At 42.5% G+C, this 27,921-nt stretch overlaps 1 protein-coding gene across 1 annotated transcript; it reads right to left on the reverse strand.

The window, feature by feature from the left end:
• Positions 1 to 27,559, reverse strand: hinfp (histone H4 transcription factor). Its single transcript, XM_061739576.1, has 9 exons — positions 27,162 to 27,559; positions 26,705 to 26,931; positions 26,459 to 26,570; positions 26,211 to 26,363; positions 26,043 to 26,120; positions 24,500 to 24,620; positions 4,872 to 5,010; positions 4,653 to 4,777; positions 1 to 718 (listed from the first exon to the last, which is right to left on the reverse strand). The coding sequence occupies exons 1-9, from the start codon at positions 27,313 to 27,315 to the stop codon at positions 376 to 378; spliced, it is 1,452 nt and encodes a 483-aa protein (XP_061595560.1). The 5' UTR covers positions 27,316 to 27,559; the 3' UTR covers positions 1 to 375.
• Between the last annotated feature and the right edge of the window lie 362 nt (positions 27,560 to 27,921).

Consider the following 27,921-nt stretch of genomic DNA (forward strand, 5'->3'; position numbering starts at 1 on the left):
TAACCAAAGTTCCACATTTTTATTGAGATTAGGGATTTTTGCATCAAATTGCTCAGTAAAGCCTTTTTTGCTGGACTCCATAAGAGTCAGTGTTTGTTTCTGGTGACTACACTTAAGCTTTATGGCTGAATTGTAAATGTATAAGGCCATCTCCCCGTCTCAACATGTTTCATAATGACATATGAAAATGATATGAAAACACGGACAAATGTGACCAACATCAGCAAATTAAAACACACAAAAGCATTGTATTATCTAAATACGGGGCTTTGTTAAGATAGCTCATGACAGAGTGGGCCTCCCGAGTCTCTCCACATGTTTAACACGTATCTGAGAAACAGTCCCGCGTTAATGATGTGTATCAAGTCAGTTAAGCTACATTCCTTGTTGCTGAGTAGCATCCTGGAGTTGGAGTATAACAGAGTCCTCCGGTGTTGTGAGGACATACAGCATGCCATCTTCCTGCCCTCCATCCTCAGTGCAGATGGTCAGCTCCTCGGCCCGCTGCTCCTCCAGCAGGACTCCGCGTAGCTGTTCCTGCACCTCGGAAGCACCTGTCGATGCCCCTTCCATCTCCTCATCCTTACTGCGGCCCCTGCTGTCACCATCCTCCTCTGCCTGCCGTTTCTGTCTTTCCCTCATCAGCTGCTCCGTCAGCTCCACACTCTCGTAGCGGATTAGCTGCAGTCGCATGAAGCCATCCTCATGTTCTTTATACCTGACAGGAGGATAAAAACGCATTAGTGATGCACTGCTTCATAGCTAATGGCGCTTTTCCACTAGTACCTACTCAGCGCAACTCGACTCGCCCCAGTTTTGCACTTCTCCACTAGGGGTCTAACGTGCCGAGTAGATACTTTTCTGTAACTATTCTGCCAAGGTTCTAAGCGGCTGAGTTGGGCTGCATCTGACATCATCACACTGAAAAATTAAAACCAATGCGCATTTGGTTCCAATAAGAGACCGAAAAGATTAGATGCGGAGTACTAAATATACGATCGTTAAGCTCCAAGTCCTCCAAGTCTCAAGAGCCGGAGCTGCTGCGGCGCTTCATACAAATGAAGGCATCCGATTGGTTCTTTCCCTTCCTGCCAAGCCTCTGGTCTTCTGACCAATCCGAGCCATTCGGTGCGCAAATAACTGATTGGTTAGAGTTTTTACAGGATTACAGTTTTCAGAGGATTGATTTTTTTCTTTCCTTTTTCTGAACACATTCACTGGCTACTCTTAGGATAGAAGGACCATTTCACCCAGTATAACAATAAATGTTTTTGAATACGATTGCAATTAATACCTTTAATATTCATATGGATGTTGAAAGCGATAATCTTAAATTATCTTTCAATTCTCTTCTAGAATCAATGGGTATCTCACAAAAAGTGGACAAACCGACGCACTGTTTTAATCATACTCTGGATCTCGTTCTCACCTACGGTGTTGAAACTGATGGTCTGTTGGTGTCACCTGTAAACTCCCTTTTATCCGACCATTATTTAATAACGTTTGAATTAAATATCGTCAATGTTGAAGTTCAAAATAGGAGGTATTATTTTAGCAGATGTTTGTCTGATGAAGCTATTGCTAAATTTAGGGGAGGTTTGTAAAATAGCATTTTTCCATCTCCGTAAAATTGCAAAGATTAGGAAAATCCTCTCGCAGAGTGATGCAGAAAAACTAGTTCATGTGTTTGTATCTTCTAGACTAGATTACTGTAATGTGTTATTAGCAGGATGTCCAAGTAATTTGCTGAATAGATTCCAGCTGATCCAAAATGCAGCAGCACGAGTACTGACAGGAATCAGCAGGAGAGACCACGTCTCTCCAGTGTTAGCATCGCTCCATTGGCTACATGTAAAATTCAGAATCCAATTTAAAATTTTATTACTTGCGTATAAAGCCCAAAACGGCTTAGCTCCACAGTATTTGCAAGACCTGATAGTGCCTTATGTTCCTGGCGAGCTGGTTCGTTTTGTTAACTCTGAGTTTTGTTGGTTTGTTTGTTAGTGTGCTGGTGTTTTTTGAGTTACTTGTGAAGAAGTTCTGAGTTCCCTGTGAGGAAAGTTTTTTTGTTCCCTGTGGGAGTTTTTCTATCAAACTATGCCTCGTTTTGGCTAAAGTTTAACCCGGTTTGGTGTCGTGCGATTGGGTTCAGAGAGAACGACCCATAACACTTGTGTGTACAGACGTGTGTAGATGTGTTAAAGAGGTAAAGCCACAGATTAGTTTTCTTTATTGTTGTAATCTGTGCTTTAAATAAATGTGACATTGTTTATTATAAAACAGACTGATTTATTGCTTGTGTAGTTGAAAAATACATGAGAACAGGACCTTGAAAAAAATAATCGCATATTAAATCGCAATCGCGAAACTTAAATCCCACAAAACCACCAGAATAAGCAGACGTTTAAAGCATTTTAAATCTCGTAGTAACTAGTTTAAGATTGAGTCTACATGCGTTTTGTGGATCTGGAGAAGGCATTTGACCGTGTCCCTCGTGCCATTCTGTGGGGGGTCAGTGAGTCTGGGGTCCAGGTCTATTAAGGGCTGTCCGGTCTCTGTATGATCGGAGCAGGAGTTTGGTTCGCATTGCCGGCAGTAGATCAGACTTGTCCCGGTGCATGTTGGACTCCGGCAGGGCTGCCCTTTGTCACCGGTCCTGTTCATAATTTTTATGGACAGGATTTCTAGGCGCAGCCAGGGGCCGGAGGGGATCCGGTTTGGGAACCTCAGGACTTCGTCCTGTTGGCTTCATCGGACCGGGACCTTCAGCATGTGCTGGGGCGGTTTGAGGCCGAGTGCGACGCGGCAGGGATGAGAATCAGCACCTCCAAGACCGAGGCCATGGTTCTCCACCGGGAAAGGGTGGCGTGCCTTCTCCGGGTGGGTGGAGAAGTCCTGCCTCAGGTGGAGGAGTTCAAGTATCTCGGGGTCTTGTTCACGAGTCAGGGAACGAAGGAGCGGGAGATTGACAGACGGATCGGTGCAGCGTCCGCAGTTATGCGGTCGATGTACCGGACCGTCGTGGTGAAGAAGGAGCTGAGTCAAAAGGCGTAGCTCTCGATTTACCGGTCAATCTACGCACCTACCCTCACCTATGGTCATGAACTTTGGGTAGTGACCGAAAGGACAAGATCGCGGACACAAGCAGCCGAGATGAGTTTCCTCCGCAGGGTGGCTGGACGCTCCCTTAGAGATGAGTTTCCTCCGCAGGGTGGCTGGACGCTCCCTTAGAGATGAGTTTCCTCCGCAGGGTGGCTGGACGCTCCCTTAGAGATGAGTTTCCTCCGCAGGGCGGCTGGACGCTCCCTTAGAGATGAGTTTCCTCCGCAGGGCAGCTGGACGCTCCCTTAGAGATTAGTTTCCTCCGCAGGGTGGCTGGACGCTCCCTTAGAGATGAGTTTCCTCCCTTAGAGATGAGTTTCCTCGGCAGGGCGGCTGGACGCTTCCTTAGAGATGAGTTTCCTCCGCAGGGTGGCTGGACGCTTGCTTAGAGATGAGTTTCCTCCGCAGGGTGGCTGGACGCTCCCTTAGAGATGAGTTTCCTCCGCAAGGTGGCTGGACGCTCCCTTAGAGATGAGTTTCCTCCGCAGGGTGGCTGGACGCTCCCTTAGAGATGAGTTTCCTCCGCAGGGTGGCTGGACGCTCCCTTAGAGATAGGGTGAGGAGTTCGGTCACCCGGGAGGAGCTCGGAGTCGAGCCGCTACTCCTTCACACAGCTGCGTGCTGTCTGCGGTCCCACCCCGCCCCCCCGGTCATCCTGCTGCTGCTGCTTCCACCTGCCTGATGTGTGCTGCTGACGTCCCCGACCCCCCAGTCTGGCCTTCGGCAGGAGCCTGGTCCTGCTCAAGGTTTCTTCCCTCCTAAAGGGGAGTTTTTCTTGCCACTGTTTGGCTTAAGGCTTTTCTCCCACTAGGGGAGTTTTTACCTGCCATTGTTTATGTAATAATTGCTCGGGGGTTTATGTTTATGTTCATGTTCTGGGTCTCTGGAAAGCGTCTAGAGACAACATTTGTTGTATTAGACGCTAATAAACAACAAATGAAATTGAATTACAGGTCACTGATTGGTCGGGGGGTTGGAGTCATACGTCTGAGTCAGGAGGTGGAAATCAGCGAAAGAGCGACTCGCGGCTTCTTGTTCATTCTATTCGACCAGCAATGGCAGCAAAAGTCTGTTTGGTGATCCAACTCTGAGGGTCAGATGTTCATAAACCTGGTGGCTGAGGAGAGAATTAAAAAGGGATCTAGACGGGCGATAAGGAACGACCAGATCTACCAGGAGCTCTGTCTCTTCATAGCTGCTCCCAGCTGACTTTTCAGCATCGCCGAGACAAACAAACAAAAAAAAAAAGCGTTGCCACTTGAAGCTTCTTTCACTCTCATTTTTTAAACTTGATATGGAACACAAGCCACAGACCCAGCAGCACATCTATCATCTCCTCCAGGTTCTACATCTTTAGTGTTGTTGTCTTCTCCGTTTAGATCACACAATCAAATACGTCACAGCAGCTTCTCCAACCTCCTACTTCTCATCTGGGTGTCTAAAAACAAACGATGACAAGGCGAGTGGAGGCGAGAAGAGGTGTGGCGAGTCGAGCAGAGTAGGTACTAGTGTAAAAGCGCCATAAGTGTGTCTCAATCTGTAACACTTACCTGAATCTGGGATGTCCAGAGGGCCATTTAAACTGATGTTTTTTGTGCAGGTGAACAGTTAAGCTGTTGCCCCTTGTGAAACACTGGCCACACACATGGCATTTGTAGCGAGCTGTAAAAGTCCCCTGATAATATGGAGCAAAAAAAAAAGTTATCAGTTATTCAAGTATAAATTAATTGTCTTAAATATGTGTAAATAGATAAATGTTAAAAGAAAACCTCATGTTCTTTCTTGTGGTGAATTTTCATGGTGCACAGTGTACGAGAGTTGAAGCCACACCCGGGAACGTCGCAGTGGAATGCGGGGTCACTGCTGTGGGTGTCCAAATGCTTTCGCAGGTCCACCAGATTCTTACAGCTGCAAGTACAGGAAGAGGGAAGAGGAGAGAAAAAAATAAAATCAGTCAGTATTTACAGTTGAAAGCAGACGTTTACATACACTGTGCAAAAAGACAAAACATTTTTGTCTCACTGTCTAAAGTTAAAATTAGACTAAACCTCTCCTGTTTCAGGTCGGTCAGGATTACCAAAATCATTTCATTTGCTTTAGGAATTTTGTGGCTCTAGTGGTCTTTTTTCCAAGTGTATACAGGAAGAGGGTAGGTAGAGAATGGGGACGACATGCAACAGAGGCCCGCAGGCTGGGACTCGAACCTACGACCACTGCAGAACTGTAGCCTCAGTACATGTGCTGCTTACTTTAACCACTGTGCCACCCAGCAGCCCAACATTATTTAATATTTCTAAATGCCACAATAATGAGAGAATCTCTTTGATAATTTTATATTACTTTCTTTGGGGTCAAATGTTTACATACACAAAAAGTACTGTCTTTAAATAACATGGAGAAGCCCAGGTGATGTCATGGATTAGGAAGCTCCTGATAGGTTAACTGACAACATGTGAGTTAATTGAAGGCACACCATGGGATGTATTTTAAGGCCACACCTCAAACACTACTACTACTACTACTAACTACTACTACTACTACTACCTACATCTGAGAGAACAACATAAGCACGGAATCCAATAGGAGGGTCCAGCTGGATCAGTGCTGGTCAGACTGCTGAGAGTCCAGTTGGACTCAGGTGCTGTAGTCAATGCGTGACATGACCAGAGCCTGAACCAAGAGCTGTGTCATATGTTCTGTCAGGTAGGGTCGGGTTTTCCTGATGTTGTAGAGAGCGAAACGGCAAGACCAGGAAACCGAGGCAACATGGTCCTTAAAGGTCAGCTGGTTGTCCAACATGACACCAAGGTTCCTGGCAGAAGATGTGGGCCCAAGTGTGGTAGAATCCAGCTGCTTAACTGAGGAGGTGAGGACTGACTGACTGGACAGACAATAAGCTCTGTCTTGGACAGATTTAGATGAAGGTGACTGTCCTTCATCCAAGCAGAGATATCAAAGAGATATAAAAGCTGATATTCGCATTGAGACGGCAGTGTTACGAGGAGGGAAGGAAAGGAAGAGCTGGCGTAATCAGCAAGTAGTGGTAGGAGAAGCCATGAGTGCTTAGTGAAGGAGGTGTATAGTGACACCCTGCTTCCTTGCTTGAAATCATGGGAAAATCAAAAGAAAATCAGCCAAGACAACAGGGAGAGACTCCTGGAGCTCCACAAGTCTGGTTCTTGGGTGTATTTTCCAGATGTTTGAAGGTGCATCGTTCATCTGTTTAAACAATTATACGCACATATAATCATGGAAATGTCCAGCCATCACACCACTCAGAAAGGAGACGGGCTCTGTGTCCCAGAGATGAACTAGTTTTTAGTGATACACCGAAATGAAAACTTGTGGCCGAAACCGAAAATAATAATAAAACACTTGGCCGGATACGGAATAATACCGAACAATGGTTCTTTGCAGTTTTTCATTTATTTTGCCAATTTTTTCACCATTGCATAAATCAAATAAATGTGCAGTGAAATACCCGCCAGTCACAATTTGTCTTACTCTACTTATTGTATTTTTTCTCATAATCCTTTTTCATTTTCTCCCATTCAAATCCAATGAATCGGGTCGCGGTGGGGCCGGGCTGATCTCCGCAATTTGAAGCCTTGTATAATAATTGTAAAAATCTGGGTTATTTTCTTGGAGGATCTCATCAAACATATCAGACAGTGAGGGTTCTCCACCACATCGGTAGTACGGGCCCTTTTCTCTCCTCTCTCTCCGATCTGCTGCGCTGTGCGTCCCGTCACCGTCTCCATCACCAAGCGGCTTTCCCAAATCCAACTCAGCCTGGATCATTTCTCGTGTCCTCTGCTTTTTCCCCACATTCAAGTAATGATTTGACATGCTGACATGTTTGCTGCATTTAACACCGCACGCCCCCTCACTCCACGCTGCTCGCTGTTTGATTGCGTCGTCTAAACATGCCGTTATTAATTGTTCGTTTTTTTCCCCACTTATTCCACCAAATACCGAAAGTGTTTTTTGCCATTTTTGGCCGAACAATTTCGGTTACCGAACATTGGGTGCATCACTACTCAGGAAACATGTTGGACCAACAAAAGGATTCTTACAGAACTTTGCTCGAACAGCAGGAAATGAGTTTTAAAACATATGTGCAGATCTTCGTTGACTCATCAAACAAGAGGATTGATGAGCTCTCAAAGGAAGGCTATGATCTCAAGGTGAGTCTGGAAATGACTCAGAAGGAGTTTGATGATTTTAAAGAGCATATTGCAGGTTAGGGTTTTTTCAAAAGTTATACCTGACCTTATGTGAAAATGACTATGTGAGAAGTTAATGTAGGATTGAATATGTTTTACAAGACATAAGGGCACGTATTCAGAGGAAAAAGTGGCTGATTTTAGCAAAGCTCCTACAAACGCTTTTTTTTCGAACACCGCGTCATATGAAGCAGCAGGAGGGAGACGTCTCCACAGCTCTGCCCCATCAGACTGCGCAGACCCCGTACACGCCGGGTATCTGCTAAACCGAAGATATTTTCCTACGTTTGGACCCGTCATCCACATGAAAACGCAAATAAACGAATGTTTAAAAAAACAAAAAAGAAGATCATTGTTGGGGTTAAATATCGCCCTCCTGACTCCCCTTTAAACCTCTCTATTTGTCTTGAGTGTATCAACAAGGAAAATAATAATAATAATAATAATAAAAATAATAATAATAATAATAATAATAATAAAAATAATAATAATAATAATAAGTTGTGTTTTATTTTAATGTAAACCTCTTGTGTCTTGTGTCGATGTGATTTGAATAATGTCATGGGTGATTTTTTTAAATACCTTTTACTCTAGTTACTTCTTCCCCCTCATCCACAGGCCTACGAGAGTTGGAGATCATTCAGTATCTTTACTCGACAATATTTTCACAAATTCTCTAGGGAAAGGAATGAATTCTGGGATTTTGTTTTCAAATTTATCTGACCATTTTCCTATTTTTCAGTGTTCTCTAATACAGGCTGATGTGATTAATTACACTAAGAAACCAAAGTATAAAAGGATCATGAGCAAGTCTCTAAATTTGAACATATGCTTGCCAACATGTGATGGGATGAGATTTATACAAATAATGCTGATTCAGCATACAGGAAGTTCATAGATATAGTAAACACTAGTTTTAATCACTGTTTCCCCCTAGGCAGTTCTTCTAAGAAAAAAAGCCAAGCCTCTAACAAGCCTTGGTTTACAGATGATCTACTTAAGCTACTAAAGAAAAAGAACAAACTAAAAAAAGTATGCATTTAATCCAACACCTCTTACCCATGGTGCATATAAAAGTTGTAGAAAATAAATATATCCATTCCATCAGATCTGCAAAAAAGAACTATTTCAGTGAAGAATTTAAGAGGCATTCAAATGATACCAAAAATACCTGGAAAGTGATTAATCAGATATTGCAAAGAGGGGAAAAAAATTCAAAGTTACCCTTAGTATTTAATGATAGTGAAAATGCTGTAAATAATCCGCTTGACATTGCTAAAAAATTTAATAATTTTTTTTTGTAAATATTGGCCAGGATTTAGCTGATAAAATTCCTGACTGTCCGGGCAGTCCATTAGACTAAACCACCCAGTAGCCAAGAGATAAGGGACATAATCGATGACCTCAAAACAGCCAATTTGACCATAGTCCGATAGACTCGTCAGCTAACCAGGCTAAGCTAGCGGCGGACCGGCCTGTAGCAGCAGCTGCTAGCCGCTCCCCTGCAGCTCCCGAGCAGCCGGCCAGTCAGGGCCGGTGGGTGACGGTTCGGAGGAAGCGTAGTCCTAAAGGGCGCACGGAACACCAGAACCCGCTTTATGTGTCTAACCGATTTTCCCCACTCAGCGACACACCCGTTGAGAAGCCGACCCTGGTGATTGGAGACTCCATAGTCCGGCATGTGAGGCCGACTCCAGCGACCATAGTTAGGTGCATCCCGGGGGGCCAGAGAGGGCAACATTGAAGCAAATTTTAAGCTACTGGCAAAGGGTAATCGTAAATTTGGTAAAGTTATCATCCATGTCGGAGCTAATGACTCCCGTCTTCGCCAGTCGGAAGTCACTAAAATGAATATTGTCTTGGTGTGTAACTACGCCAAAAGTATGTCGGACTCCGTAGATTTCTCCGGTCCCTTCCCCAATCTGACCAGCAATTACATGTTTAGCCGCATGCTCTCGCTCCGTCGCTGGTTGTATCGGTGGTGTTCAGAAAACGACGTGGCCTTTATTGACAATTGGGAGACGTTCTGGGGAAAGCCCGGTCTGATTAGAAGAGACGGCATTCATCCCACCCGGGTTGGTGCTGATCTTGTCTCTAGTAATTTGGCCAGTTTTATTAGACCCTCCCCCTGACAACGCAGGGTCCAGGCCAGGATGCAGAGCTGCAGTTTAACACACTTCTGTGCTGCTTCTCGAGAACGCCTGCCAATAAAACTATAGGATTACATGATGTAATTGGTAACTCTAACCAGGTGCCTAGCAAAATAGAAGTGGTTGCAGTTCCCCGCCCTCCAAAAGTTCACCAGGTGCGGCGTTTTGGAGGCGTTAACCAAAATAACCTTGTAAAAATTAAAACCAATGCACATTTGGTACCAATAAGAGACCGAAAAATTAGATGCGGATTACTAAATATACGATCGTTAAGCTCCAAGTCTCTGTTAGTAAATGATATAATTACAGAGAGCAGGAGTGATATTTTCTGCTTAACAGAAACATGGTTACAGGAGGAAGAGTATGTTAGTTTGAATGAATCGACTCCGCCCGGCTACTTTAATCATCACATTCCTAGAAACCCTGCCGAGGCGGAGGAGTCGCAGCAATTTATAACTCCAGTCTCCAAACAAAAATTGAACCTAAGTGCAATTATAATACGTTTGAAAGCCTCATGTTTAGTCTGAAATTTCCGAGCTGGAAATCAGAGAAGCCAGCTGTGTTAGTGGTAATGGACCGGCCCCCTGCTGGGGCTTATCTAGAGTTTCTGTCTGAATTTTCAGATTTCCTTTCTGGATTATTGATCAGTACAGATAAATTCATCATAGTGGGTAATTTTAATATTCATATGTATGTTGAAAGTTATAATCTTAAATTAGCTTTCAATTCTCTTCTAGAATCAATGGGTATCTCACAAAAAGTGGACAAACAGACGCACTGTTTTATTCATACTCTCGATCTCGTTCTCACCTACGGTGTTGAAACTGATGATCTGTTGGTCTCACCTGTAAACTCCCTTTTATCCGACCATTATTTAATAACGTTTGAATTTAATGTTGTCGATGTTGAAGTGCAAAGTAGGAGGTATTATTTTAGCAGATGTTTGTCTGATGAAGCTATTGCTAAATTTAAGGAGGCCATTGCTCATCTTACGACAGTGGAAAATAGTGAAGCAGTAGAGGCCAGTGACCTGGGTTCTATCTCTGATGTTGATTTTCTTGTTAGTAACACTGCTGATTTTTTGCATTCAGCTTTAGATGAAGTTGCTCCTTTGAAAAGGAGGGTTTCTAGCCACAGGAGCTTAACTCCCTGGTATAATTCAGATATTCGCATGTTGAAACAAAACATGCGAATGCGAAAACGTGCGTAAAATGGAAAGGAAGTGGTACTCTTGTAAGTCTGTAGACTCCTATCGTGAATGGAAAGATATAAAAAGCCATTCGCAAAGCCAGAACAGCTTATTATTCAACGTTGATAGAGGATAACAAAAGTAACCCACGTTTTCTGTTCAGCACTGTAGCCAGGCTGACAAAGAGTCACAACTCTGTTGAGCCGTGCATTCCTGCAGCTCTCAGTAGTGAAGACTTTATGAGCTTCTTTAACAGTAAAATCACGAGAATTAGAGAAGAAATCAACCAGCCGGCTGTGGGCGTTTCTTCAGCTTTAGCGACTTCCCTAGGCTCTGACTTGACTCTAGACTGTTTTGACCCTATAGACCTCCCTGAGCTGACCTCACTCGTCAATAGAGCTAAGTCAACCACATGTATGTTAGACCCCATCCCGACTATTCAAAAATGTTTTTTCTCTTATTGGTACGACAATACTGGACCAAATCAACCTATCCCTAAACTTAGGATATGTACCACAGGTTTTCAAAGTGGCAGTAATTAAACCTTTACTTAAAAAAACCTTCTCTTGACCCAGACACCTTAGCTAATTATAGGCCAATTTCCAACCTTCCATTTGTATCTAAAATTCTGGAAAAGGCAGTTTCAAGCCAGTTATGTGACTATTTGTATAGAAATGATTTGTTTGCACCATCATCCCAGTTCCCAAGAAACCCACCATCACAGGACTAAATGACTACAGACCCGTCGCCCTGACGTCTGTGGTCATGAAGACCTTCGAGCGGCTGGTGTTGAGCCACCTGAAGGACACCACAGGCTCCCTGCTCGACCCCCTGCAGTTTGCTTACCGGGCAAACAGGTCGGTGGATGATGCAGTCAACATTGGAGTGCACCACATCCTGCGTCATCTCGACACCTCAGGGACTTACGCGAGGATCCTGTTTGTGGACTTCAGCTCGGCGTTCAACACGATCGCTCCCGCAATCCTCCACCAGAAGCTCACCCAGCTCACCGTGCCTGCCTCCACCTGTCAGTGGATTACCAGCTTCCTGAGTGACAGGAGGCAGCAGGTGAGGCTGGGGACCACCAGCACTGGCCCCCCCATGGGTGCGTCCTCACACCACTGCTCTTCTCCCTCTACAGTGTTAATATTTAATGGGCCCCGGGCCACTCTGTACTGAAAAAATTGGGCCCCAAGGTCAGAAACGTTAAGAACCCCTGCCCTAGAGTATCTAAATGTAGATTTGGAGGGCAGGCGTTCTGCTATCAGGCAACATTACCATGGAACCAACTTCCAATCTGGGTTAAGGACACCACCTCCACCTTTAAAACTAAACTTAAAAGGTATTGTGACATGAAAAACACATTTTTCTTGATTTTTTGTGTTTTGTTGGGTGTCTTGACATCAATTACACCCAAAAAACAACAAACTTTTAACATTCAGTGAATTGTGTGCTTTCTGGGATTTTCCGCAGAACTATGCAAAAACGGCTCATCTGGTTTGGTGGCGGGTCGTTACGTATAGACCCGCTAAATCACCGCCCCTCCACCCAGCTCCCTGCCTCCTCTCCGCTCTCAGCGCACCATAAAGGCTGATTTATGGTTCCGCGTTACACCGACGCAGAGCCTACGGCGTAGGGTTACGTGGCGACGCACACCGTACGCTGAACCCTACGGCGTAGGCTCTGCGTCGATTTAACGCGGAACCATAAATCAGGCTTAACACGGAGCTGTTTAGAGCCTCTTTTGTTCTAATCACCGAAGGAAAACTGCTAAGAAGACCCGCGGCCACTGACTGGACTTAAGATAAGGGGACACTACTGCTTGCATGCCTTTATTTTTATGATTGTTTGCTGTGGACTGCTTTTCCCTGCTGCTTTTCCGTGCATGCTTCGCCTGTCGCTCCCGGCTTAACTCTCTGACGCCGCTGTGAGCGTATGGCTGGGTTGGAGGAGGTTGGGAGGAGGAGCGGCGCAATGATTGACAGGAAAGGGGGAAAAGGAAGCGTTTTTCACGGCGCAAAAAAACACTGTCATAAAAAGCCAGGAATGGAGTACTAGAGTGAAGTTTTTCTTGTTACACTCTTTTAGACACATTTGAGGGATGTTGGCCAAGACTTTTAATAGTGTTAAAAGCATGTTAAAAAGGATGTCACAATACCTTTAAAACCTTTCTGTTTAGTAAAGCCTATAGTTAAGTGTTTAGTAAACCTCTAGCTGGTGTTGGTAAATCTTTAGGTAGTGTAAACTCTAGTGTTTTAGTGTCAGTAGTCATAGTTGCAGCTATAGAACAAGACTATAATACAGTATATCTCAAAAGTGAGAACACCCTTTAGATTTTTGCAAATATTCTGTCATATCCTTTCAGGGGATAACACTATCTTAATGAAACTTTGATATAACTTAAAGTAGTTCAGTGTGCTGCTTTTATAACAGTATAGATTTATTGTCCTTTGAAAATTACTCAGTACACAGCTGTTAATGTCTAAACAGCTGGCAACAAAAGTGAGTACACCCCATAGTGAACATGTCCTAATTGTGCCCAATGATGTTGTTTTCCCGCCCTGGTGTCATGTGACTCGTTAGTGTTACAAAGATTCAGGTGTAAATGATAAGCAGGGCTGTTAAATTTGGTGTTTTGGGCAAAATTCTCTCTGAATGCTGGACAACATGGCACCTCATGGCAAGGAACTCTGAGCGGCTGAAAAAAAGGATTATTGCGCTTCACAAAGATGGCCTTGGCTATAAGAAGATTGCCAACACCATGAAAATGAGTTGCAGCACAGTGGCTAAGATCATACAGCGGTTTTCCAGGACAGGTTCCACTCGGAACAGGCCTCACTAGGGTCGACCAAAGAAGTTGAGTCCTCGTGCTCAGCGTCATATCCAGAGGTTGGTTTCAAAAAATAGACGTGCGAGTGCTTCCAGCATTGCTGCAGAGGTTGCAGAAGTGGGATGTCAGCCTGTCAGTGCCCAGACCATACGCCACACACTGCATCAAATCGGTTTGTATGGCCGTTGCCCCAGACAGAAGCCTCTTCCGAAACCGATGCATAAGAAAGCCCGCAAACAGTTCGCTGAAGACAATAAATCCAAGAACATGAGTTACCATGTCCTGTGGTCTGATGAGACCAAAATAAACCTGTTTGGGTCAGATGGTGTCCGGCGTGTGTGGCGGCACCCTGGTGAGGAGAACCAAGACAAATGTGTTTTGCCTACAGTCAAGCATGGTGGTGGCAGCATCATGGTCTGGGGTGTGCTGGGGAGTGCTGCCGGCACTGGGGAGCTGCATTTCATCGAGGGACACAATTCCAATATATACTGTGACATCCTGCAGCAGAGCATGATCCCCTCTCTTCAGGAACTGGGCGGTAGGGCAGTTTTCCAACATGATAATGACCCTAAACACACCTCCAAGATGACAACGGCCTTGCTGAAGAAGCTGAAGGTTAAGGTGATGGACTGGCCAAGTATGTCTCCAGACCTAAACCCAATTGAGCACATGTGGGGCGTCCTCAAGAGGAAGGTGGAGGAGTGCAAGGTGTCCAACATCCGGGCGCTCCGTGATGTCGTCATGGAGGAGTGAAAGAAGATTCCAGAAGCAACCTGTGAATTCCATGCCCAGGAGGGTTAAAGCAGTGCTAGATAACAATGGTGGTCACACAAAATATTGACACTTTGGGCACAATTTAGACATGTTCACTGTTGGGTGTACACACTTTTGTTGCCAGCTGTTTAGACAGCTGTGTACTGAGTAATTTTCAATGGACAATAAATCTATACTATTATTCAAGCAACACACTGACCACTTTAAGTTATATCAAAGTTTCATTAAGATAGTGTTATCCCCTGAAAGGATATGACAGAATATTTGCAAAAATCTAAAGGGTGTACTCACTTTTGAGATATACTGTAGTTAGTCTCAAATATATCTTCGCGGTAGATATGCTGCTATAGGCCTATGCTGCAGGGGGCACCGACATGATCCGCTGGGCGGTGCCTCTCACCCTTCTTCTCCTCTCCCCTTCCCCTCTTCTCCATTTCCATTTATTATAAATATCATATCATCATCAAATATCATAGCTATCGTTTTTGTCTATCGCTCCTGTAGTTTCTTGTGCTGGCCCCCCTTTTTTTTCCTCTTTTGTGCATGTTTGCAGGCCGGAGCCTCGGAAGCTGCGTTCTGGCCTGCGGTCCCGGTCCCCCCCCCCCCATCCCCGGTCATCCCGTTGCTGCTTCCACCTGCCTAGGTGCATGTCTGCTGTGTGCTGCTGACGCCCCCCCCTCTCTGATCATCCCGTTGCTGCTTCCGCCTGCGTCCCCCCCCCCTCTGGTCATCCCGCTGCTGCTTCCACATGCCTGCTGTGTGCTGCTGATGTCCCTGACTCCCCCAGTCTGGCCTTCGGCAGGAGGGTCCCCCCTTATGAGCCTGGTCCTGCTCAAGGTTTCTTCCCTCCTAAAGGGGAATTTTTCCTTGCCACTGTTTGGCTTAAGGCTTTTTTCCCACTATGGGAGTTTTTAAATGCCATTGTTTATGTAATAATTGCTCGGGGGTTTATGTTTATTGTAGCAGTGTGAGTGCCACGGGGGCCCGACCGACAGGATGGAGAGGACACGGAGTTTAGTGCAGACCCTTTTATTACCGCAAATCACCCAGGACACAGTGCACAAGCACATCAGCACCTTCACAGCAGCTCCTCCGCCCCCTTGCTGCTGTCCAGCTCTGCCTTATAAGGCAGGAAGGGTGGAGAGTGGCAGCCACTCAGGCGGATGGGACACAGGTGCGTGTGTCCCGTCAACCTCTCCACCCTGCCACACACCCCCAACGCCAATCTTGCGCCGGGGTCCGTCCGGCCGAGCCTCTTCTCACTCTTTATTATAGTCTAATTTACCCATATCTTTCTTACTGTAATATAGTCTGGGCCAGTGCTTTTCCCACAACATTACATAAAATGTTGGTTTGTCAGAAACGTTTTGTCAGGATAGCAACTTGTTCAGATTCATACAGCCCCTCCAGTCCTTTGTTTCAGAAACTTTATATTCTCAACATTATATCATAAATATTTATCAGACATGTGTTTTTATTTATAAGGTCTTAAAGCAGCACAACGGAACTTTCAGCTTTGTTGAGTTTGGCGCCTCCTTTGGACAAAAATCGGTAGTGCTTTACCAGAAAGAACACTCCATTTCCCATGAGCACCAGCGCGTACTGCCGGAAAACCCCCTTCCCCGTCGCTGCATTTGTTTTGATGAGAGACTTTCAAAACCACTTTTGTTTTCAGCGGCCGTTTGCAGGATGGATAGCGAAGAGGTACTGTATCTATTTTTGGTTAAACAATATAATATGACGATGTTGAAAAACACTAAGTTCAACTTGGTTTTATTAAGTTGTTTCAGCGAGATAATGCGCCCTACAAACTCATACGCTCTGCACCTTTTCCCTGTCATGTTTTTTAGAAGGATTTCGTCATAAATTAGTAGTCCAACATCCTTACTGACAAAATGAAAAAATACTTTATAACCTGTGAATAACTGAATGCCCATTCCTTATATTTTGCAGATCAGCCCTGCACAATTTTACAGTTCTCAGGAAAAATACTAGAAATGTTCTATACATTTTCTTTGCATTGCATTATTTCCTCTAGTGCTGTAATTCTATTCAATTGTATTATTATTTTATAAAGCTTCCTCATTGCGAATTACACATTTTTATGATCACTATTATTTTTCTGTCTGTTCTGTTGATATTGTCAGTAATTTTAGAATTACCAAAACCCAAGACGAATATGTGAAAACATTCTAATTTTGATTCTTATTGAACATAGAACTCTACATTTACATTTGTATCATAACAATTATGTCTCTTGTTTTATCAGGAATCTGCTGTTCCTGAGAACACCTCTACCTCTGCATCATCAGAGTTTGAACCCCCACAAAGACAGAACCAACACGCAGCATATCGCCAGTTTGTGCTCTGGCAGCATGATGTTTGGAAAATAAGAGACACCTTTCCAGACCCAATGGGACAGTACACTGGTTTCAGGGTTCACCGTCTTCTGTAGAATGGAACCTTTATGAGGATTACTGCAAATATTTTGATATTGTTTTTTTTTGTTCCATTTTTTCCTGTACAGTTGTTTTTGTGTGTGTTTAAAATAAAGACATTTGTGCAAAACAAGACAGACTTTTATTTACACACCTTTCAGAAAATAGAAAAATTCTTGAACTTTGTCATTTGCATAGTGACAGCAGTTATCCCATTGATACTTATTATAAACAATAAGTAATCTGTATCACAGTAGCAGTAATGAACAACTGTATGACAGGATAAATTACTGTGAATAAAGTAAACAAGTGTAAATAGAGTAGTAGAAAAATAAACTAAAAATAATGAACTGATAATAAAAACTGAACTATGAAACAGTGTAAGAAGTTACTGTAAATAAATACAATGACTATAGTAGCAGTAGCATCTTTTGTCCTGCAGATGGCCGTGGGTGGCTTGTAGCTTGCATTACGGAGCACAAGTCTTTTCCTGACCCTGCACCCCAACCTGGGACTTGCTGATTGGGCCGGAGCTTCGGGAGCTGTGTGCTGGCCTGCGGTCCCCACCCCCGGTCATCCCGTTGCTGCTTCCACCTGCCTGCTGTGCTGTTGCCGTCCCTGACCCACCAGTCTGGCCCTCGGCAGGAGGGTCCCCCCTGATGAGCCTGGTCCTGCTCAAGGTTTCTTCCCTCCTAAAGGGGAGTTTTTCCTTGCCACTGTTTGGCTTAAGGTTTTTCTCCCACTAGGGGAGTTTTTTACCTGCCATTGTTTATGTAATATCTGCTCGGGGGTCATGTTCTGGGTATGGGTCTCTGTAAAGCGTCTAGAGACAACTCTGTTGTATTAGACGCTATATAAATAAAATTGAATTGAATTGAATTGAATTGTCCATCCTTGTTTCGTGCTGGGAGAGTCCGCGTGCGATTCACTGCTGGAGTGTAGGAGAACCGCTTCCCTGCATGAAGATGTGATTCTGGAAGTTTTCCAGATCTGATGTAGTCCTGCAGAGTGTGAGAATAAAGATACAAAAACATTATGTCTTTCTGATAATTACTGACCTATAAATCATTCAACATATTTTGATGATCACAAGTTTGAATTTTTTTCTTTGTTGAAGTCACTGTAATTACGCAGACAGTAAAAACAATTAATGTATAGCTATAGAAAAATTAGAGAAATGTATATATTTATACACTCACAAGATAAAACGACACATTATAAACACCATATAAGGTTTATTTTACTACCCTTGTTATTATTTTAATATAATTCCAACAAAGTAGATTTATTTTATATGCTTATATGGTGTTTATATTGTATTCCTTTTATCTGGAAGTGTATACTTTGCCTATATATTTCATTTTTCTGGCTATATTTTACTATATCTACAAATTTGTTGCTTTTACCATCAGTGTATAGGTATCTGTATATACAGACTTGAAGAGTCAAAAGGTTTACATAGATATTGACATTTGATACAGTAGCAACACTTACAGCAGCTGTAGTAGTTTCAGGATAAATAATAATAATAATAATAATAATAATAATAATAATAATAATAATAATAATGATGACTTGGATTTATATAGCGCCCTTCTAGGCACCCAGAGCGCTTTTTACAGAAATCATTATTCATTCATACACATCCTCACAGGTGGTGGTAAACTACATCTGTAGCCACAGCTGCCCTGGGGCAGACTGAAAGAAGCGTGGCTGCCATATCGCGCCTAACGGCCCCTCCGACCACCACCAACATTAAGGATAATTGTTTTTGTAAAACACACTGACATAGGTGTTGACAAAAGTGCATACCTGGAGGTGATGAACGTCTTTACATCCTCCTTCAACCATCTCTTGTCCAAGACGACGGCTACAAGGGCTTGTAGTGAGTGAACGCCGGGCCAATGTTTATTTTTGTCCGGGCATTTAGCTTGTTACTCTCCCGCTTTCTTTTTTTCGCCTCCTCCGCTCCGTTAAAACTTTTATTTTCTTCGTTTTTTTCGCTGCTTCGGCCATGATACCAACTCCTCGTTTAGCTCAACACCAGCCTCTGCTGAGCTCTGCCTCTGCGCTCCAAGCCCCGCCCATTTTCTTCTCGACTACGAATCGGGAAGGAGGGGGAAGTGACGTATGTGCCGTAAAGCAGTCAAAGCCGTAAAATTTGTAGTTTTTTAGTGTGGCAGGGTTCCTACCATGCTCCTCAAAGTTACATAGTGCCAGTGAAAGCGATACAGACCCCCTCAGATGATGACAGAGGTGTCATTAAGCCTGTTGGAAGTTGATGTACCATCACAATGACTCTGGAAATATGATATTAAGTTGGAAAAGTTACGTAGTGTCGCTTTAAAGGAGGAAAGCATTCCTGCTCATCTCAAAGACTATTTCACTACAAACTCTCAGGTCCATACAACCCGTCGAGCGTTAGATCTGCATCCTCCTGCAATGTGTTACAACCAGGGGTAAATATGCAATACGGTAAAGGGGGGTCAAACTATGGAATACATATTCCCATTTAGCAAAAAATGCTTCTCTGTACAAGGTTTTAAAGCGCATATGTCAAAGTCAATGAATTATCTATGGCCCCCGGGATGATATTTGATTAGTATTAGAACCGGCCCGCTGGCTGTAGCTGCCCGCTGGTGTTTTGCACGCACCAATACTACATTTCCCACAATGCAACAGTAACCCGCAAACTCACTGCAGCGCAACAATGTAACAAAATCACTGCAGCGCAACAATGTATCGGTAACCCGCGAAATCACTGCAGCGCAGCAAGCGGCTTCATCCTTCATTAGCAGTCAGAGCAGATTTAAACTTTCAGCTATATACCTCCTCCCTAAAAAATGGCTAAACGGAAGGTGGATGCTGAGAACAGGGGGTTTCAAGGTAGGTGGGAGGCAGAGTACATGTTCACTGAGGTACATGGAAAACCTGTGTGTCTTCTGTGCGGAGAAAGTGTAGCCGTAATGAAGGAATACAATCTAAGAAGGCACCATGAAACTTCTAAGAAACACACAGACAAAGACAAGAATATGGACACAGAACAAAGGCTACAGAAGGTGGAAGAATTAAAAAGAGGTCTTAAGTCCCAGCAGGCTCTGTTCACAAAAGCAAAATCCCAAAGTGAAGCTGCAGTCAAGGCGAGTTTTATTGTGGCAGAAGAAGTCGCAAAATCTGCGCGGCCATTTACAGAGGGAGAGTTTATAAAAAACTGTATGCTTAAAGTTTGTGATGCAGTGTGTCCAGACAAAAGGCAACTATTTGCAAACGTGAGCCTGAGCAGAAACACTATTGCTGAACGTATAGACCAGCTTTCCACCAATATAAAAGAACAGCTTGTGGGAAAGGGAAAAGATTTCATAGCATATTCCCTTGCTGTGGATGAGAGCACCGACACATCTGACATTGCCCAGCTGTCAATTTTCATTCGTGGAGTGGACTCCAGCCTGAGCATAAATGAAGAGCTTTTGGCATTACGTCCTATGCATGGCACAACCACAGGACAAGATCTATATGAAGAGGTATCCAGATGTGTAGATGAGATGGGCCTGCCTTGGGAAAAACTCGTGGGATTGACAACAGACGGAGCACCCGCGATGTGTGGGCACAGGAGTGGATTGGTGGCAAGGATGCGTGAGAGGATGCGGGAGGAAAACGTCACGGGTGAGCTGACAGCTTATCACTGCATCATACACCAGGAGTCTTTGTGTGGCATGTAATGGGCACAATAACACAGGCAGTTAACTTCATCAGAGCAAGAGGTCTAAATCACCGCCAGTTCAAGGCATTTCTGGGCGAGTTAGATGCAGATTATGGTGACTTGCCTTATCACACAGAGGTGCGATGGCTAAGCCAGGGAAAGGTGCTGCAAAGGTGTTTCGAGCTGCGTGAGGAGATCTGTCTCTTCATGGAAAGCAAAGGGAAAGACACAACAGAGCTCCGAGATGAAACCTTTCTGTGTGAAATGGCGTTTCTGTGCGACATCACGAGCCATCTGAATGTGGTGAACCTGCAGCTGCAGGGACGGGGGCGTGTCATCTCTGACATGTACCGTACAGTGCAAATGTTTAAAACCAAGTTGAGTCTGTGGGAGACGCAGATGCGGAAAGAAAACTTGAGCCACTTTCCCAGTTGCCAGACCATGAAAGAGAAGCTCTCTACCCCTGTGTTCCCGAGTGCACGGTTTGCTGACAAACTCAGCATACTTGCCGCCGACTTCCGACGCCGATTTGCTGACTTTGAAGCCCAAAAATGCAGGTTTCAACTGCTCGGCAATCCTTTTGCAGTTGACGTGGAAAGCGCACCACCAAACCTACAAATGGATTTGATTGAGCTTCAGTGCAATGACACACTGAAGGAAAAGTATGAGAGAGTGGGTGCTGCTGAGTTTGCACGTTTCATCCCTGACACAATGGCCGAGCTGCGCATCCAAGCTGCTCGGACTCTCTCTATGTTTGGCAGCACATACCTGTGTGAACAACTGTTCTCCTTGATGAAGCTAAATAAAACAGCACACAGGAGCCGTCTTACTGATCAGCACCTTCACTCAATCCTGAGGATTTCCTCAGCTCAGAGCATTACCCCAAACATTGATGAACTTGTGAAAAAAGATGAGACACCACCAAGTGTCAGGCTCATCCTCAGACAAGTGAGCATTACGGAGCATTAACATATTTTTAGTTTTTAATTCAGTTAAATTTTTACATTTGATTCTACAAGACATGTGATTTTTCTTTGAAGGAAGTATTGTTCTGTCTGTGTGCCATATAGTTTTGCATTTTATTTATTTTATTATATTTTATTTATTTATATTTATTTTTCAGTTAATAGACTCAGGGGAAATTGCAGATAAGAGCCATGAGAAAGAATACGACTGATTTGATTTATTCTTTATTTTCTCATTTTACTATTTGAAGCAGTAATTGGCTGGATAATAGAGTATGGGCTCAAATTAATGCCATAAATAGTTTGTATCTGTAAATACACTTTGTACTTGTAGAAATATTTTGTGCTTGTGAAAAAAAAAATATTTGTACTTGTACAAATATTTTGTGCCTGTGCAAAAAATATTTGTACTTGCAAAAGATATTTGTACTTGTAGAAATATTTTGTGCGTGTGCAAAAAATATTTGTACTTGTAAAGACAAAGCTACAAACTTTTTTACAAAGCTACAAACTTTTTTACAAAGCTACAAACTTTTTTACAAAGCTACAAACTTTTTTACAATATAGCTGATATAACATGAATTCCTCCTATGTGGGATCAATAAAGTTCTTATTATTGCCATCTGAGAAAATTAAATATATTATATTTGGTGCCTAACTGTTTCCCAAGTATATTAGTGCGTGTGTGAATGAATAAATGAGACGTAAAACGTACATTTCTTTGTAGAAAGGTGCTTTATGAAAAGAAGTCAATTTACTATTAGTTTACAGCGCAGTCATTGCGCGATGCAATGACTGCGCTGTAAACTAACCAAATATAATATATTTAATTTTCTCAAATGGCAAAAATAAGAACTCTCCAGAAACGCTTTGAAACCCGTGCCAAAGATCGCTGATTGGCTCTTATTATTGGCACGTCAAAACAGTGCCATAATTCGCCATAATTCGTTGTTGTAAAAAAAGTTTGTAGCTTTTGAAAAAAAGTTTGTAGCTTTTGTAAAAAAGTCTGTAGCTTTGTAAAAAGTTTGTAGCTTTTGTAAAAAGTTTGTAGCTTTTGTAAAAAAATTGTAGCTTTGTATCTACAAGTACAAGTACAATTTTTTGCAAGTACAAATATTTTTTGCACACGCACAAAATATTTCTACAAGTACAAATATTTTTTTCACACGCACAAAATATTTCTACAAGTACAAATATTTTTTGCACACGCACAAAATATTTCTACAAGTACAAAGTTTATTTACAGATACAAAATATTTATGGCATTAATTTGAGCCCATAATAGAGCAGCATAATATTGCATTTTCAGTTTATAATGCATGCAGTTTCATTTATGCATTTATTTTTAAAATTGCTTTTTTGCTGTTTGCCTGTTGAAAATCTTTTCTCTTTAACTTACTGACAGAGCCATAAGAAAATATTACTTTATTTATTTAATGTACAAGACATGTGATTTTCCTTTGAAGGAAGTATTGTTCTGTCTGTGTGCCATATAGTTTTGCATTTTATTTATTTTATTATATTTTATTTATTTATTTACATTTATTTTTCAGTTAATAGACTCAGGGGAAATTGCAGATAAGAGCCATGAGAAAGAATACGACTGATTTGATTTATTCTTTATTTTCTCATTTTACTATTTGAAGCAGTAATAGGTTGGATAATAGAGCAGCATAATATTGCATTTTCAGTTTATAATGCATGCAGTTTAATTTATGCATTTATCTTGATATAAGGAACATATTTTGTTTTTGAAATAAAATAGCTTTTTTGCTGTTTGCCTGTTGAAAATGTTTTATCTTTAACTTACTGACAGAGCCATAAGAAAATGTTACTTTATTCATTAAATGTACGGGACATGCGATTTTTCTTTGGAGGCAGTTTGTTCTTGTCTGTGTGCCTGCTGAAAGTGTTTTCCCGATTATTCATTTAATCATTAAATAATACACTGTATTAGGTCTTGGTTCAATAGGTTACGTGCAATCATTTCAATATGTTTTAATAAACTTTGAACCAGTCCGGCCCTCGGCTTATAGACAATTTGTTTTTTTGGCCCTCTGTGTATTTGACTTTGACATCCCTGTTTTAAAGGATGTCTGAAACACCACTTAATTTTTGTTTTGTAAATGGAACTGCTCTGGCATAAGTAATGGATGTACTGACACATTTTATCGTCTGTGTAATTTCCTTGAAATTATTTTTTGTTTGTGTTTATTTGGTTTGTTATTTAGTCGTTTATTTTTTGTTTGTTTCTTAATCATTAAATTGTACTCTATCGTTAATTCATATATCCGATAATTTTTTCTTTTGTGTAAATTCTTTGTAATTTTCATTTATTTCTATCATCTATAGATTTCTAATTGCTCATTTGTATATTTTGTTCTTATAAGTATGATATTACATTTTATGTTAACTATAGGTGGAGGCACCTGATAAGCTCTTTGAGTTTTTGCATCTTCCTGCACTTTAATTTGTAAAGTTGTTACTTTTATTTGTGTAATTTTTAATTGTGCAAATAAATAAATCTAAAAAAAAATAAAAAACATCACCCAGGAACCTAAAACTTGGGTGCAAATGGGTCTTCCAAATGGACAATGACCCTAAGCTTACTGCCAAAATACATAGAAAGTGGTTTGAGGACAACAAAGTCAATGTCCTGGAGTGGCCATCAGAAGCCCTGATCTGAATCCCATTGAAAGTTTGTGAGCAGATCTGAAAAGGTGTGTGCGAGCGAGGCGACCGGCAAACCTTACTCGGTTACACCGGTCCTGTCAGGAGGAATGGGCCAGAATTCCAGCAAAGTACTGTCAGAAGCTTGTGGAAGGTTACCCAAAACGTTTGACCGAAGTCATCTAGTTCAAAGGCAATGCTACTAAATACTAAGGAAATGTATGGAAACCTTTGACCTTGAAGAAAGTAATATAAAATTCTCTAGGAATCTCTCTCTCATTATTGTGGCATTTAGCAAAATGATTTTGGTAATCCTGACTGTCCTGAAACAGGAGAGGTTTATTCTGATTTAACTTCAGACAGTGAGACAAAAAATGTGTCTTTTTGCACAGTGTATGTAAACTTCTGGTTTCAACTGTAACACTTGAATCTTGTGCTGCAGAAGGAGTTGATACCTGTATTCACAGTAGTCACAGCTGTACGGCTTCTCATTGCTGTGGCGAAACTTGATGTGGCTGCGCAGTGAAGAGGGAGATGGGCAGGTCATGTCACATAGCGGGCATTTGTAGTGGCTCACTGTTCCAACATATAAAGGACACACCAGTATTGAGATTAAATCCTCTACATGTTGAATGATACTGCAGCGCTGTTTTGTTATCAAGGAGTTTCCTTCACTCATTGAAACTGCAGGTAACCCTACAGTCAAACGGTTGAAAATAACAAGAAGGGTTGTCTCTGTTAAACATTTTCTTTTTAAGTGTGACACAGTAAATAAAACAGCAACACAAGGCAAAACTCACTTCATTAGAAATGAGCAGTATCAGTGCGTCCGAAATGTCACTCAAAAAGTATACTTAAGTTCAGCACACTTTTGAGTAAATATCAGTAGTATGCATTAATTCGGACGCACTACTCAGAGCCACACGGCTCTTCCTGCCGTTGGGAGGGAGTTGTTACCATGGTAACAACTCCTGTCACAGCAGCAGTAGCAGCTGTTACCACGGTAACAACTCCTGTCACAGCAGCAGTAGCAGCACCGCTCCGCTCTTTCCAGTTTATCCTGGCCCAAACAACATGACATTACATAATATTACTATATACGAATATTATAATATTAATATTATATAATATTTTTATACTTAATATTATATTTATGATATATACGTATCTGCGCAGCACTTAGCAACCAAACACTGCTGCATTGCGGGAAGTTTCTGCTTAGCTAGTGTCCATCAATCCACACTAATAAATTTCTCCGGAATGAGTATGGATAGAGAATACTATTGAGTATCTACTAATGTTTCAGACGCACTAAAAAATCTCACATACTGTTTTTGCTACTCATTAGGGTGGAAGTTTCTACGCAGCTGTTGTCTAAGATTTCTAAGCTAGACTGTGGCCTAAAACAGAAAAGAAATTCCAACACAATTATTTAGTGGCATTAGGAGCCTCAGACAGACAAGCTCCGACAGGTTAACTAACACCATTTGAATCAATTGGAGGCATTTCACTCCATTAAACACAACGGCCTCCTCCATGATGGGAAGAGACGTGCATATATAAACTCAGCACAAAAAGCGAGGACATTTGCTGATTGCTGCAACATTAGAGTAACATCTTTTGGTGGAGGCAGTGTGATGGTGTGTGGCGGCATCGCCCTCACTGGAAAAATGAGGCTCATCATCATTGGAGGAAATCTCAATACAGATAGAAATGTAGATGAGATTCTGCAACCAGTGGCAATCACATAACTCCACACTCTGGGACCGAATTCTATCCTCCAAGCTGACAACGAGAGCGGCATTTATCAGAGACTATCTCCAGAATTTGGGAGTGGAGAGGATGGAACAGCCTGCCAACAGTCCTGACCTCAACCCCATTGACCACTTGACATTTTAAATAGATGCTGATTAAGTAATGACCTGCATCATTTATCCTGATGTGGACATAAGGGCAAAGGATTGAGTAATGCTGACAGCAAAAGGTGTATGAACTAACCGTGGGTCCTCATGTGGTCTCTCAGCAGTCTTTCTGTTGCAAAACGTTTGGAACAGTGTGAACACTGGAACCTCTGACCTACAGCCCAAACACACACACAAAATAATCATTACGTGACTACAATTTGTACAATTTGACTCCGTTGGAGTTGTGATCAGCAGACTTTACCTTCCATGGCACTCTGTCGTATGATGTGATCAAAGAATTTGGTGTTGTTTGCGTACATCCCCCCACAACTTGGACAGGCCACAACCTTTTCCTGCGTGTGGCTGCGAAGGTGCTCCCGCAGCTTTGGACGCCCTTTTGCAACAGCTTCACAATCTACAAAGTGACAGGCAAAGATCTTCAACGCCACAGTCCTACATCCAAGAAAGAGTTTGGCTATGTAATTCTTAGTTCCAGAAACATTTCTGCACCTTTCCATCTGCAGCGTATTGGGAACTCGCAGTCACCTGCTGGTATATCTATGGACAGACTATGCATCTCCACATGGCGATAAAACCACTCTGGGTTTTCATATGGTGGTTGCTTTGACAAATGTTGACAGAATGGAAAAAAACAGGAATATGTTTTGTTAAAGGGGAAAAAACAACCTGCATGTAGATCATCAAATCTGCACATCTTTTCCACCAGGAGCAACACGAAGCGGCCTTCAGTCTTACCTCACATTCCTCCCAAAGGCAGTTGAAATTATCTGGGATTTCAGGAATCATGTTGCGATTGTGGTATGCAATGGAGCAGCTTCTCATCTCTGGCTGTGCGTCAAGGGCCTGCTGACCAAACTGCTTGAGCTTTGTGTGGTAACAGTGAAAGAGTAGATGCCGTCGCAGCTCTCCGGAACCTTCTACGGAGCAGAAACCGCAATCTCTCCACATACAGTTTCTTTCCCCTTTAAAACAAAAGCAAACACGTGGCATAAGTGGGCATCACTCATTCAGGGCATCAATAATTGGTTATGAATACTGACGAGCACAGAATCACACAGGGAGTCATCTGTAGGGCTCCGGTTTGATATCTGATGGCCAATCTAAATGTCTGGTTGAGACTTTGTAGGGACTATAGCTCTTAAAAGTTATTTCAACGTCACAAGAGTCAGGTGTAAATTGGAACCTAATTCACCCTCTGCTTCTTCGTCGTCGTCCATGTTCAAAACAGTCAGATGATCCTCTACGTGCTCGCAAAAGTTCTCCATCCGACTGTATGACTCTTCACAAGGACCCCATTCACATTCCAGTTTAAGAGTTTTCTTCTGGATGCGTTTGTTGGGAGGCATCTCTGTGAGCCTGAGTTAAACGCCGTGTTTCCCGAGCAACTACTAACCTTACTCGCAGCTGTGGACCATCAATGACAGCTGTTAAAATGTCTCTGACAAAGGATAACGGACAGGGTTTCATACACCCCACACTTTTAGCATTTTTAAAATGAAAGTTTATACATTAACTGACAACGTCTTCATGTATTGCGGAGCCGGCGGGCTCTCTTTAGAGGTTTCGCATCATATCATCGATACCGCTGTTGGTCAAGGATTTAAGTGTAACACTACGTTCCGACTGAAACAAGTTGTAGATTATTTGTTCCGGCTGAAAAATTGGCCTCTCTACTTATTTTTCCAGGGTATGTGTATTTATGTATGAATTCATTTATTTATACCTATATAAGTTCACAGTCACAGTGACAAAATATAATTTGAATGGTATTAATAGTGAGTGATATTTTATGTAACTTGGTAGACAAAAAAAACTAAAGAGCCCTGATATTAAATTGTCATTAGTCCATACCTAATTTAACTTTGAAAGAGGTTAACAAATCCCACGTCCTTCTCAAACTGTTCATCAATGCTGCCTGGAGATGAATTCAGACAGCAAATTTTGTGCAAACT

Source organism: Cololabis saira, chromosome 14 (genome assembly GCF_033807715.1).
Source record: "Cololabis saira isolate AMF1-May2022 chromosome 14, fColSai1.1, whole genome shotgun sequence".
In the NCBI taxonomy this organism is placed as follows: Eukaryota; Metazoa; Chordata; class Actinopteri; order Beloniformes; family Belonidae; genus Cololabis; species Cololabis saira.

Coding starts and splice junctions, on each gene's coding strand:
- hinfp (XM_061739576.1), bottom strand. CDS start 27,315: ATGCCTCCCAACAAACGCATCCAGAAGAAAACTCTTAAACTGGAATGT. Junction 26,932..27,161: donor CGACGACGAAGAAGCAGAGG/GTGAATTAGGTT, acceptor TTTGTTTTAAAG/GGGAAAGAAACTGTATGTGG. Junction 5,011..24,499: donor TGTGACTACTGTGAATACAG/GTATCAACTCCT, acceptor CTGTACTTGCAG/CTGTAAGAATCTGGTGGACC.